The 15,332-nt window shown below is 47.2% G+C and overlaps 1 protein-coding gene across 1 annotated transcript in view; it reads right to left on the bottom strand.

The window, feature by feature from the left end:
- Positions 1-15,332, bottom strand: part of ZDHHC20 (zinc finger DHHC-type palmitoyltransferase 20) — a 63,891-nt gene that overhangs the window by 26,528 nt on the left and 22,031 nt on the right. Inside the window, 3 exon segments of the mRNA XM_040422452.1 lie at positions 129-198; positions 6,497-6,617; positions 14,401-14,495. Coding sequence (XP_040278386.1) covers positions 129-198; positions 6,497-6,617; positions 14,401-14,495 — 286 coding nt within the window.

The following is a 15,332-nucleotide window of genomic DNA, read 5'->3' as shown; positions in this document are numbered from 1 at the left end:
GAATAAGTTGGCGATATAATTATTACTGATTATGAGCTGCACTGAAGACAGGGAAGATAGGAAAGGTGACAATCTGTGTACAGCGCTGAGGTATAGGTCAACCGAAATAAAGTAATGCAATGACTTACACATCGCAGGCTGAACAGTGGTGGCCACGGTCGGGTTTAATCAGCTGGCATCTCTCACAGTATCGGATTGCTAGATTCAGAAGAAGAATAAATAGTAAAGATTAATATTTGACAAAGATCAATAGATGGGCTTCGTGTGTACTAGGTTGTCAGAGATTTCCCTCTTCCTGTACTGGACAGAAGGTAGAGAAGATGGCACAGCCCGTTTATTGCCGCCTGAGCTCTTCGATCACAGAAGTCATCTCAAAGAGGAAATCACTATCGATATGAAAAGCAAACCCACTGATATACTCGCCGACACAGGGCCGCCTGGCAGAGCTCCATACTAGGGGCTGAAACCATTCATCGATTTAATCGAGGCAAAAAAAAAATCGTTTTAAATCCCATGACCACGGAGCGCGAGTGAAGTGAAGCTTCTCACTCACGGCTCCGTGGCCTCCCGACTCGGCACCATGCTGCAGGGCCTTGCGTTCACACATTGTCAGCGCGCTGGCTGACGCCGTGTGTGACATCAGGTCCCAGTGCATGCTGGGATAAAGACGCGTCTCCTGCGGACTCCATGTGTCAGCGCACTGCCAGGAAAGTATACAGTTACCAGCAGCAACAGTGGGGCGGGGGGAAATGGGGGCACCTGAGATTTGGCAATGGCATGTATAAAGTTATTGGCGTGGGGGGGGGGGAGGGTTTAATGGGGACACCTGTGATTTGGCATGGAGGGGCTGATCTGGGGGAGTGGGGGACATGGTGGATGGCATGTAGGCACTGGGGAAGGGGGACATCATGGCAGCCAGTGAACTCCGGTAGTACGTTCCTCCACCGGAACAGACTGATGGTTCACAACATGGCCTTAGATCCACATTCTGGCAGAAGAACAGGAGTATACAGTATTGGGTATAGCCGGATACGACCAGCTATAGGCTCTCTGACTATAAGGTGGTCCAAGGCCATCGGGCCATGTTTCGGCATACATGCTGCGTATCATCCAAAGATTTTCTTATTTTTTTTTTGTCCTTACAAAACCCAGCATGAAGGCTGTAACAAGGCCGGCCGGAATGTACTGTATAGAGCAGCTGTGAAAGAAGCCTTGTGTGTGCAATTATTTGCTATACCACTGTAAGAAATAACATTTTTTTTTTATAAAGGAAGACGTTATTTTATCCTGTCCTCAGGATACGTCATCAATATCAGATCGAGTGAATGAGAGCTGAGCCGCAGCACGCCGACACTGGAAAACTGCACGGTGGATGGAGCCCACTGTCTAGTTTAAGGCAGCGGCCCAAAACATGGGGTTGCGGGGTGTCAGACCCCCCCCAAATCTCTGCACCTCTCTGCAACTGCCAACACCCTCTCCATTCTGAATGACAGGCCCAGGTGTGATAGCGTTTCCACTGCCAGTCCTATCAAAGTGCAGAGGGTGTGGTAGTTGCAGAGAGTGCAGAGCCTCTAGGTGCAACAACAACGCCCCCATTGCTCCTAGAGGCTCATTTTGCATATGTAACATGTGGGCACATATGAACATGGGACCATAGGTACAAATGCCTTTAAAGGGGTATTCCAGTACTCAGATATCTCAGGATTAGCTAGCAGTATCAGATTTGGGAGGGGGGGGGGGCGGGGTCTGACACCCCGCACCCCCATGTTTTGGGCCGCTGCCTTAAACTAGACAGTGGGCTCCATCCACCGTGCAGTTTCCAGTGTCGGCGCGCTGCGGCTCAGCTCTCATTCACTCGATCTGATATTGATGACGTATCCTGAGGACAGGCAATCAATATCCAAGTACCAGTAAACCCCTTTAATGTCCGATAGAAGCATATCCCACCCCTGTGACCCACAGCATGGTGAGCTCCCATGTACCGCGGCAGCAAAAGGGGCTGCATCACCAGGCAGCTCAGGAGACCCCCATTCTACACAATGCAAGTGAATGGGGCCGAGCTGCTACCCAATGGACAGTGCTGTGCTTTATAAGCCATGGCCTCTTCAAGCAGCTAATACGTGGGGGTGCTGGGCGTCTGATCCCCACTGATCACATACCGATGACCTATCCTCAGGATGGATCATCAGTATTAAAGGATAACTGTCACATTTAGACATGAATTTTAATTTTCATATATGTAGTTACTAATAACATGATATTCCAGAATCAGTTACCATTAGACTGACTTACCTCATATTTAATAAGATTCAGCCCTTAGCAACCAGTCTGCATAAAACTGCAATCTCACTATTCAGTTAAGATGGCCGCCACTGCCCTCACCCTGAGGCTAATCCCGCCTGCCCTCACTAGCCAGTAACAATAGCCCCCAAAAGTGTCAGTAACCAGAGCCCTCCCCCCTAAAGGGTTAATCTCCTGCAGCACAGAGGGGTCCTCTTACCACATGTTGCTTTCATTTATACACTGAGCAGATGGCAGATCTCCCTTCCCTGGTCTGCGCTGCCTCAACTCTGCATTCTCCAGCTCTGCTGAGTGAGGGAGCGTCTGCCAAGCGCAGGGACAGGCCCAGGCACTGTTATCAGCTGCAGGGGAGGACCTGGCTTTAATCATTTACTTACAGTCCCTGGCTGTCAGTAATCTGACCCTGCACGCTGCGTGCTCCGTTTTATAGACGGACCATGCCTAGCACAGGTAAAAGTAGACAGCACAGGGAACAAAAATGTGGAATTAAGGGGTAATACACAGTGAAAAGTTGAAATAGGGCCACCAAGGTGATATTAATCACCACAATCCAATACTGCAAAAAATATATATACGACAGTTATCCTTTAAGCACTTGGACAACCTCTTTATTAAACCCTTTCACTGCCAGTGATGTATGTAATACATCATGGTGTCAAAGGCTTGTCCCGACCATAATATTAAAGCTAGAACTTAGATCTTGGTATCATATGAAATCCTAGATTCTTATCTTTCAAACAAGACCAGATACGATATTCAATATTCTAAGTCCGATACTTGGATCCACAAGTGAAGAAGCATAAAGGAGCTGCAAATGACATGAGGAAGAAACACCAGAGGTTGTCAGGGGTCGTCACTGGACGACCTCCATGTATGAACTCTACACACCTAGTATTATTAGGGGGTGCTGTACGTCTCCGGCTCTGCTTGGGCCACACTTTTAGCCACAAACACGAACTTCTTGGTCTTTGGCTTGTTGAAATACCAGAGCCTGGGAGAGGAGCTTAGGATGGGAAGAAGGATGGCACAGACAATAGGACAGGATTTCCTGCCTGATTGGATTGATTTCAACCGTGACGTAGCAATTATATCATCATTGTGTGTCGGCACTTCTTACACAAATTCTGTAAGGATTTTGGATATGGAGTGTCCCCAGTCACCATAAAGTTTTGATTTTGGCACGACATAAGAGAAAGGCGGCACATAAAATCATCGCAGGTATGTGCTGCTGGCAATCAATCTGCACGGGGGTGAACGATCACAGTAGTGATCATTCGTCCCCATGCAGAGTAGATTATTCCTCCATGTAAATGCAGCTATCACTGCTCCACGAATGGCTTATACCCGATCATTGCCTACACTACTGTATCATTATAATTATGTGCCCCATGAGCATCCCTAGGAACTTGGTTTCTGATAGTTGCCTCAGAATGACTCTTAGACGCACCCCATTCACAGGGGCATACTCGGTCAGCAGCTAGTTTTTGTGCATGGGTGCTTCAACAGACCGGCTATGTCTGGGTTCACGGACATCGTAGAAACCCCTCTGTCACCTCCACTCAGCAGCTGTGACACTTGCACACTGGACCCTCTGTTCTGCAATCACTTGATGTAGAGACACGCTCCCCAGCTGAGCGATCATACAGGATATTGTACGGGTATGGGCGTGCACACTGAAAGAGCCAGCTCCATTGTGATTGCCGTCATAACAGACTCACATTTCAAGCCAGGCAGAAAGTACGTCAATGTATATAGCCAGGACCGTCCGGCCGGCTGATGTGTATGGGGGGCCGCCCCTGATGGCAGATGGCAGGGGAGATAAGCATGGGGTTGTTGGATTTCAACATGCCTCATCCTTTTACTTCTGGAAGGTACGCCACATCCAGATTAGTCTGGTAGCTTTTTCCTCACTTGAATACTTGGCCGGACTGAGCATGCATGTACATGGGGAGGGGGAATCAGAAGAGAAAACTGTTGGCCGAACAAGTGTTTAGACCGTCAGTTATCTAAAATGTACAGCCTGCATTTACCTTTTCCAGAGGGCTATAACACAATCTAGTAAGCGCGCGTTTCTTGCCAGCCAATATGGAAGTTGTCCCCTTAAAGGGGCAGTCTACCCAAATGGACCCCCTTTTACTCAGTAGCTCCCTACACCAGTAACCCCCCTTCATTGATCGTGGTCATCTACCTTCTTTAATCTGGGCTGCATATGGACAGGCACACAACCGTATCCGTTCTGCAGCATACAAATCGCGGATCCTGGCCCCGTGCACGCCACAGTTTCTTTTCATACACCTGTTGAAATGTCCTATCCTTGTCTGAAAACCAGAGAAGAATAGGACATGGGCTATAGTGTTTTTTTTTTTTGCAAGGCTGGGGAACAGAAATACAGATATGGACAGGACATGAATGGGTCCGCATCCGATCCGCAAAAATGAGATGTGGACCGAAAATATGGTCCTGTACACGAGTCCTTTTTCTGATCGCATTGATGGAGCCGGGAAACGGAAACGGAGCTTCCACAGGTCTATAGTCATCAGACAGTAGTAATCTTCAGTTATTGATTTAGAAAATACAATCTGCCCCCCCCCTCCTCCATACAAAACACCGCCACACCTGTTCATGGTTCACTTCTGGTACTGCAGCTCACTCCAATTAATTTGAATGGACATGACCTGTAGTACCAAATACAACCCAAAGACAGGAGTGGTGCTGTTTCTAGGACCTCTTTTTCAAATCCCCCTTAACAGCAAATCTCCATTAGTTCCTAAATGGACGTCCTGCCGCTATGGCCGCCTGTTACTGTAGATGCCTCTATAGACAGGCGTCTCTATATTTTAAGAAAGGCAGGGCTCCTCCGTGGGCTCAGCTCCCTGATGACTTGCCAAATGGGTCGATGCGCTGTGTAACAGAAATCTACATTTAGTTCAGGCTCCTATTAAAAAACCACTAACAGCATTTGCTAATGAACGGGTTTTACAATTAGCACTACCGCGGTATTATTTCATGGCCATGGCTTCTGTATAATGCATGAACATGTTCCCAGCATCCTTCCCGGCTCCTCGGATGTAACAAGGGGACACACCAGCCCATTCAGCTCAATGCCAGGCGCACAGAAAGGCTCTGTGTATTCTCACCACATACACAAAGACACGAGGAATGCAAACCGCCCGGCACCACGGCTGTCAGGGACAGAATGTATTAGGCTTCCCCAGTCCCCGTCTAGTACTGCCCATCGGTCCTTAGTGACATAAACAGGCTTATATTCTGTGTATGTGCCTGGGGCCGAACATAACCTTTAAAGAGGAATTCCCGTTTTTAAAAGTTATCCCCCATCCCCAGGATAGAGGATAACTTTGATCGTTTAACATCCTACTACTGGAACCACCATCACAAGTATGGGTGTCCATCAGAAATTAACGGAGCGGCAGGTCGAGCAGGTGCCCTGCCGCTCTATTCACCTCTATGGGAGTTCTGGAGACGGCCGAGTACGGTGCTCGCCTATTTCCACAACTCCCATAGAGATGATTGGAGCAGCAGTGTGCATGCCCGACCTGCCGCTCCACTCATTTCGGGGGACTCTGAGGGATATAAGGAGCCCCACCTGCTGTGTATAGGAGATAACTCAACAACTGACCTCATTCACCTGACTGAGACCTAAAAGAGAGTCCTCTTGGCCCTCGTCAGGCTGGCCCATCAGACTGGGCTTTCCTATACATTGGGCCAACACAAAAGTCTTTTTTCACATATTGTTCCTATGGCCGACATATCCACAGCCTGGAAATCGGTGACATCAGAGGAAGTGGGGTCTTCAAAAAGAGGAACGTCAAGTGGTTGGGTTCCTGAGCAGCCGATCGAAATTATATATATATATATATATATATATATATATAGAAATTTTTTTTACAAACTTTCTTCTACTGGTGACTTATGTGCAATTTATGTGCGTTTGTTGAGTCGTGAAAAACCTGTTTACATATTTTTTTTCTCCGATCTATGGAGCAGGTAAGCACAGGCTGATGACACCTCTCAATGGCGGCGGCCTACCCAGTTTACTCTGGGACTTTCGGGATGCGGAGGCTAGCTAATTATTAATCCTTCTCCCTTGATGTTCCCAAGTCTGTCAATGACATGTGACATTATAAAAAGGTATAAAAGGGCAACTTAAAATCCCTGTGAGGAGTCACTGCCTCACCTTTCGTAGCCGTCATGGTATAGATTGGCAAGTCCTTGGCAGCTCTTTTGAGGATTTCCCGCTGGAATTCTTGCCTCTCCTCCTTCTCGTACAATTCCTTGTCAGACTTGGACAAACAGAACTAAAGTAAAAAGACACAGGGGAACATTAGACAGGCAAACAGATGACGTCAACAGCAGCACCCGCTGCTCACACAGGAGGCATGGCCTGCACACGCTGGCATGGGAAGCTAGGATGGCACCTACATGGCAGCTTCCAGGATTTACACAGATCTCCATCTATTCACCATTTTCCTGTGGAGGGACGCAGGTTTACACCTTCGATACACTATAACCTACAGTTAAAATATCTCTAGGCAATCCCGTTACAGACTGACAGCTACCATCAGAAACAGTGGGAGGAGGTTGTGAGGTTTTACGGAAAATGGGTCACTAGTACAGCAGACCCCACCGTACTCACTATTTTATACAGTTTTAGTTGTTAATCCAATGCCCAAATAACTCCGCCATAAAATGCCTAAATACTGCCCCTATACAAGTGTCTAAATATGACCCCAATGTGGAACTTAACCTATCACAGCGCATCGTTCATTGTTCAAAGGCAGAATCTGAGCTGTGATTGGTCCCTATAAGAAAAAAAAAAAAAGACTTCTTTTAGATCGTTTCCTAAATCTCCCCCTTTGCGTTTCGGCTTCTTCCCCTTGTTACAATCACGGCTCGATGTCATGGAATGGAAACTGTCTCATTTACGTAAAAAAACAGAACAGCGATTTAGAAGGGTTGTCACATTAAGAGAACTTCTCTCCTATCCACAAGAAGGGGTTATGCGTGTAATTGGCGGGGGTTTTGACTGCTGGAGCCCCCACCAATCACAACAGGTGGGCTTGTGCTCCTCATGGCTGACACTCCATTTAACTCTATTGGGACTACAGGAAGATAGAGTACAAGGCTCATCCATCTCCACCATACTTATAGAGCCTAAGCAGTGGAGCGTGCATGCGTGACCACCGCTAAATTCAAACTGGATAGCACGGACCTGCTATCGTGATCGGCAGCAGGACCCCCACCGACCAGACACTTATCCTCTATCCTGTAGACAAACCCTTTAACAGGACAGTCTGTGAATGTAATTGTGGAGAATTAAAGGGGCTTTCCACTCTTTAGATATGGATGACCTAACCTCCATATCGATCATCAATATCAGATCAGTGATGGTCCAACACCTGGCACCCCAACCGATCAGCTAAACCTTGGACAAAGCTGGATGCAGAGGGTGCTGGGCACTGTGCAGTGGCCGTTCTGGGGTACTGCAGCTGAGCTCCCATTCACTCAAATAGCTGCAGTATGGTGGCACGGCCACTAAAGGGTGGACGAAGCCTTCTGCTACTGTGTTTTTTTCTGGCACCCACTGAATTTGTGAAAGCTGAGGTGTTTCAAGAAAAGTCCCAATTTGTCATGGGACTTTTGACTTTTTTTGCTTAAGTTTACACTAAGAACTGGTGCAATCTGCTTAGCAAATGTGGGCCATTGTATATTCGGTTACAGGAACTTCATTGTAAGCTGCTGCTTTACCGAAATGAAACTGGAAATCTCCTATAACTGCTCTATAATACTAGCGCCTGCACGGTAGGAGATGAGTCTGATGGGCACCAAGATGGTTGAGAGAGGGGGCTTCGCCAACTTCCGGTATGATCGCATGCTTCTGAGTGTCGCTCTGAGTCCCGATCAAAATCCTCCTTTATCCTGACTGACAAACCGCCGCAAAAATAAGAGTGGCAGGTGCAGAAGAGGAGGGGGACCACCCGCAGGAGTAAAATGAGCCCAAGCAAGGCGCAAGCGGCGGTGGAGCAGCTCAAAGAATATGCCAGAGCCGAGAATCAACATGGCGCCGCATCCCCGTCTAACCCCCGCGCCCCGGCGACTCGTGGTAATCCGAATGTGCAGCAAGACCCTAATAGCGAGGAAGTACCCGAACTCTCGCCTAAGGTAGCCCATGAGCAGTTGATGACTGCTATATCTTTTTGCCAGACCTCTCTCACAAGTAAAATCGAGGAGGTAAAAGGTGGATGTCGGGCTCCTCAGACACGACGTGCAGCAGCTGAGGGAGACGGCGAGACAGACGGAGCACAGGGTTTCAGAGCTGGAAGACATTACCCGACTGATGCAAGCTAAGCTGTCGGATCTGGAGAAGAAAGTACATTTATGGCAGCAGAAATGCGATGATCTGGAGAACAGATCCAGACGTAACAATGTCCGAATCCTAGGCCTCTCAGAAAGGGCAGAAGGAGTGGATCCGGCGACCTTCATAGAAAAGTGGTTTAAGACCACGTTCCCTGGGGCCGCGTTTTCGGCGACATACGCCGTGGAGAGGGCTCACAGAGTCCCGGCAAGACCTCCTCCCCCAGGCGCTCCCTCCAGACCCCTGAACTGGAAGGCTAGAGATCTGTTACTTAACCTGGCCAGAACCGCGCAGGACATTTCTTATAATAACTCCAGGATTTCACTGTTCCCTGATTTTTCGGCGGAGTTACAGAAAAAGAGATCCACCTTTGTGGCGGTCAAGAGGAAGCTCCAAGAGTTGAATATCCAGTACTCCATGCCGTACCCTGCCCGGCTCCGAATTGTGGATGGCGGGAAATCCGTATTTTTCAATGACCCGGGGGAGGCTGATGAATGGGTAGCCAGCAGACCAAGACACTAATCCGAGGAGCCACTTGCTCTACATTCCATCTCCCTGCTTCAAGCCGACTTGAGAAAGACGTTTTGTCACTTTAAAGCTGAACTCCGTTCATAGAGATATACCCTGGGTATCGTATACATACTATGGTCCCCTGTTAGAGATATGCGGAGTAATCAGTTACCTATAACGTTTTTATGCTGCATTCAGAATAGTTGTTATTTGTCTGTTTGTTAACACATGGCTCCGGGACTCACCCGGCGATCACCTGCACTGGGATAACACCTACATACACCGTGCAGGTCCCCGAATATATGGCCATGAATGAAGCAGGCCCTGAGTCTGTTCAGTATTTTTATCTGATCTTCCTAACGTTAAGTTTTCTTATGTTTATATATGTCTGTTATGGTGGTACTTCAACATTTCCTGGCAAGGAATGATGCAGATATATAGTTTGGGTGGCAGAGATAGGAGATCAGGAATTCTATTTAGAGGAGTAATACTTATGCAATCTATGGGATTTAAGATAACATGGCGGGGCTAACGGTCATGTCGTGGAATGTGAGGACTGGGAGGTCCTAGGAAAAGGATTGCGGTGTTTTCGCATGTGCGTCAGCTTGCTCCACATATCCTTGGTTTACAGGAAACCCACTTAACGCCAGAGACAGGCACCAGAATTAAGAAGCCGTGGGTACAGTGGAGCGCCAATGCATATGGGAACTCGTATTCTAGAGGGGTAGCAGTCTTAGGACATGGCTGCCTGAGGAGGGAGATGCAGAGGCTTGTAGTGGATCCTGACGGACGGTACATATTTGTATATGCATATGTCAACTGCACTCCATATGTCATCATTAATGTATATAACCCTCCGCCAGCCAGTACATCAGTATTGCAGGCTGTAGTGGGCTTTATAGTGCAATACCCGAATATCAGATTAATATGTATGGGGGACTTTAATATGAACCCAGACCTAGACCGCTTCCGGAGTACGGCCAGGGACGAAATAGCGGTTACTCCAACTTCAGTGCTCTTAAAAGGTGGCCACTGAGATGGGATGGCTTGATTTATGGCGGGGAAGACATCCCCTAACGGTGCAGAACTCTTGCTTCACGCCTTCACGAGGTGCATTGTCCAGGATAGATTACATCATGGGGAACGCACTGACCCTTACTGAGCTGGAGAGTATTGAGTACTGTCCGCAGGGGCCCTCTGACCACGCACCGCTGTTAGCGAAGCTTTTATTGACGGACGGCCTGGCGAGGGGGAACAAGATGGGTATACATCCCTCTGACTCACCCTCATGGGATCTAATGACCGGATCAACTCTGTTTTTTGAGGTACAGGGAGATACAACAGATGAGTTACTAATCTGGGAAACGTTAAAAGCTTACTTAAGAGGATGCATTAAATCATCCATAGCATTTATTAAAAGAGACCCACCGAAGGGAAGTAGAGCTTCAGGAGTCCTGCAGGGGGGCTGAGAATGCTTTTACTGGGAATCCCACTGAATCTAATAGGCTAGAATGGCTCCTTAAGGGAAGGCAGTACATGCAGCACTTGCAGGAGAAGAGCGATTGTAAGCTTTTCTTCCTCAAACAGCAATCCTTTGAGCAGGGAGGTGAGGCAGGTAAGCTATTGGCTCACATTGCCCGGAACAACTCCTCAGCCCCTCCAGTTATACGTATTCGAGGGATAATAGAAACGTCACCGGGGATCCTTGCTAGGTTCCAGGAATTCTATCAGGAACTGTATAGCTCAGTGATACATTATTCTCCTCAAGAACTTAAAATATATTTGCAGGAAGTGACACATCCCTAACTGTGTGATGAGGATAGGGAAATGCTAGAGGGGGATTTTACATTAGAGGAGATACAAGAGGCAATGCGGGGACTCGCAACTGGAAAGGCACCCGGCCCTGACGGCATTCTGATCGAGCTGTACAATAGATATGGTGACATTCTGGCCCCGAGAATAAAAAAGATGCTACAAATGGCAAAGACACAACAGAGACTGCCAGACTCATTTTATGATGCCACCATAGTGGTCATCCTGAAACCAGACAAGGACCCTTTAGAATGTGGATCGTACAGACCCATCTCCTTGTTAAATCTTGATTATAAGGTACTCACGAAAATAATTGCCAATAGATTGAATAGGGTAATAGCATCTATTGTACACCCGGATCAGTCCGGATTCATACCGGGGAGATCTACATCGACTAACATCAGGAGAGCGCAGGTTATCACGCAAATAGGTAAAGCTTTGGACAAGCCGTGAGTTGTGGCATCCTTAGACACGGCCAAAGCCTTAGATTCGGTAGAATGGCCGTATCTACTGGAGGCACTAAACCGTTTCGGCTTCGGGCCAGTATTTGCCCAGTGGGTACGAATGTTATATAAGCATCCTAAAGCGAACATACTGGTAAACGGTTGACACTCAGGTCGGTTTGATCTTGGTAGGGGAACAAGGCAAGGGTGCCCCCTGTCGCCCCTCCTGTTTGCAGTGGCAATAGAGCATTTAGCACTTAGACTGAGACAGGATGGGTTTTACAGTGGAGTTTCCTTGGGTGGTAGAGAGGACAGAGTCGGATTATACGCCGACGATCTGATCCTTTTTATGGATAGGGCGGATCAGTCGTTGCCCAGAGCGTTTGAGCTAATTGAAACCTTTGGCCGATTTTCTGGATTGCATATTAATTGGTCTAAGTCGGCTCTGATGCCCCTTAAACCTGAAAGTTGGCCTAGGACAGTAATGGCTAACCTTGGCACTCCAGCTGTGGTAAAACTACAACTCCCAAGATGCCCCCCTTGCTTTACTGCTCTCAGAACTCTATAGAAATAAATGGAGTATGCTGGGAGTCGTAGTTTCACCACAGCTGGAGTGCCAAGGTTAGCCATCACTGGCCTAGGACATATTGCAATCTCCCAGTGGTAGACCGGTTTAAATACCTAGGAATCATAATAACCAGAGACCCACCATTAGCATACACTTTGAATACGGAGCCTTTAATCTCTATATTCGCTAAGAAATTTGCGGCATGGCAATCCCTTCCAATTTCGTTGATGGGGCGCCTGAACCTCATAAAGATGGTCCTTCTGCCGATGTCACTCCACGATGTCAACCTTCATTTGGGGGGCGGCTAGAAGGAAATTGGCGCTCCGTACTTTGCAGATGCCCAAGCTGCAGGGGAAAGCAGCACTCCCGGACCTGTTCCTGTATTTCCTAGCAGGTCAGTTACGTTACCTTACAACCTGGGTTTCCTCGCAGACCCTCCCCAATGCAGAATTTTATCTGCAATATATCTTGCAGATCCATTCTCTATGGCCAGTGCTGGAAGATATTAGTCTGTTCCATGGACGAGCCCTTCTATTACATAGACTGGCCCATCAGGTTTAGGAAGCAGCTAAGCTTAAGTCCTATAATGACCTGCCAGACACAATACCCCTCTGGGAGAACCCTATGTTTCGGCATTTGAGTCGACATGAGGGCGCTGCATTGTGGAAGGTACATGGGATACAGACCCTAGCAGATTTATATGAGGGAGGATCTATGAGGTCATTCTCTCAACTCCAAGACAAATATGAAGTTCCGAGGAATATGTTGTTCAGATACCTCCAGATTAGACATGCCCTCTCTGCACAGTTTGATAGGGGCTCCAGAAAGATCTCCAATTATCCACTAATTGGAGTGTTGTCCACTCAGGGCCCTAGAGGCCTCATATCAGCTATCTACACATACCTCCTAACCACGAAAATGAGCACGTCCCCTCTGACCGTAGAAGACAAATGGAGGGAATGCATCCCATCCCTTTCCGAGACAGAATGGGCTGAGGCCCTCGCAGCTCCTACAAGAGTCTCTCCCTCGGCTAATAATAAGATGATACAGTTGCATATCCTTCACAGGAGTCATCTCACCCCTAGCAGGTTATTCAGAATGGGTAGAATGGAGAACAGTAACTGCCTCAGATGTCATCAGGCCAATGCCAACTTCTGGCACATGTTGTGGGAATGTAGACATATGCAAAAATTCTGGCAAGATGTGACATCATTATTGTCAGATTTAGTACCAGGAAATGTCCCTCTTTGTCCCAAGATGTGTTTACTGGGAATTGTAGACGAGGAGCAGTGGTCTCATCACCACAGGATATTCCTGGAAGAAACTTTATTCCTTGCTAGGAAGGCGATAGCTCTTAGATGGATGGCTGATAGGATGACTAATTTAAACCACTGGAAACAGGTAGTCAACCAGATAATTCCTCTAGAAAAAGTAGTTTACATACATAGGGGGTGCCCTCAGAAATTTCAGAAAGTGTGGGGGGAGTGGTGTGCGTCCACTAATACGTTAAATTCTCGATAAGATCCCATATTTATATATATGTGCAAGTTTTGATAGGAGATATGGAGTACATCTGTAAACAATGGTCACCCGAGAAAAGGTCCCTGAGATGCCACGTGTAATGATGTTCAGGAATAGCTCTAACATGTGTCAGAAACCCTGCTGCGTTCAGGGGGAAATCATCAAGAACCATGTACCACGGATTTATTGTTTGTTCTTTATTGTTTTATGTCAATAAGTGTGTTGATTTTGCATTCTCATTTGCTGAATTTATGGTCATGTGAAATATGTCATGTAATTCACTTTTGCACCTTTATACTTCAATAAAACGAGTAAAAAAATAAATAAAAATGGTTGAGTGAATGGTGAGGATCAGAGAAGACAAACAGATCAGTTTTAATAACTAACATTTTACTCAAATTCCATAGCCTATAATGGGCCCTGTGTACAGTCAGGAGACGGCACCCTCGGCCGCTACGCCAGGAGACGGCACCCTCGGCCGCTACGCCAGGAGACGGCACCCTCGGCCGCTACGCCAGGAGACGGCACCCTCGGCCGCTACGCCAGGAGACGGCACCCTCGGCCGCTACGCCAGGAGACGGCACCCTCGGCCGCTACGCCAGGAGACGGCACCCTCGGCCGCTACGTCAGGAGACAGAGATTTAATTGACCTTAATATACTGGGGAACTTTATGAAACAAACAGAAGGAATTGCATTTTACATCAGTGTAATTTAAAAGGGTCCCACCTCTTGGACCTGTACCTATCTCCAGAATGGGGCCCTGTTTACTGGCTGTAGCATTGTCTCTCTCCATTCACTTCTATGGGAGCTGCACTTGCACTCCACAAATTCAGTCAAGACCACACAGTCATACCGATTGCTTGGACCTTACCTCTTTGGATGGATTAGCTGGACAGGAAAATATAGTCTTCCAGTAGGACCACACAAACATTATAAAAAACATGTGAAAAAACACCAGGTAGATAACTATAAAGGCAAAAAAAAATAATATATAATTAAAAAACAGTCAGTAAAATAGATCTTGTCACAGTAAACACCTTTAGCTCGTCCGTTTTTTATATATATTGACGTCAGTATAAACAAAGGCCATGCTAGGAAATATGGACATTATACAAATTTACCCGAATCCAAAATGTTAAATGCAGCTATTCGGAAACTGGAAATATGCTTTGTGGAAGAAAATCATGTGATGGAGACCGAGGTACACGGCGCGTTAACATGCCGTTATCATGGCGGCGTGCTGTACCGAGCCGTGCAACTCTGACCCATATGCTTATTGGCACCTGGACTAAGGAGATTTTTGGTCTGTCCGAGTTTTCTGATCTTGCAGGGATAGGTGCATGTTGGCCAGGACGTGGATGAATGACGCAGGCTTAAACTTTGCTCCATTTATTCAGGGAGCTCAAAACTCTCATTCTTGTGACTGGTGGGGTCCCAGCAGTAAGACCCCCACTGAGCAGATACTTACACAAGGGATTGTGTGGATAAGGGATGACTTTATAGCTCGGGCAAAGCTTTTAATGTGATTTTCTTGGTTATCTATACAGTAAGCCTGGTTCTGTTACCGGATCTATGCAGTAAGCCTGGTTCTGTTACCGGATCTATGCAGTAAGCCTGGTTCTGTTACCGGATCTATGCAGTAATCTTGGTTCTGTTACCGGATCTATGCAGTAAGCTTGGTTCTGTTACCGTATCTATGCAGTAAGCCTGGTTCTGTTACCGGATCTATGCAGTAAGCTTGGTTCTGTTACCGTATCTATGCAGTAATCCTGGTTCTGTTACCGGATCTATACAGTAAGCTTG

This window comes from Bufo bufo, chromosome 3 (assembly GCF_905171765.1).
Source record: "Bufo bufo chromosome 3, aBufBuf1.1, whole genome shotgun sequence".
NCBI classification, from domain to species: Eukaryota; Metazoa; Chordata; class Amphibia; order Anura; family Bufonidae; genus Bufo; species Bufo bufo.
Note: the sequence above shows the minus strand (reverse complement) of the source record. Positions and strands in the feature narration are given on the sequence as shown.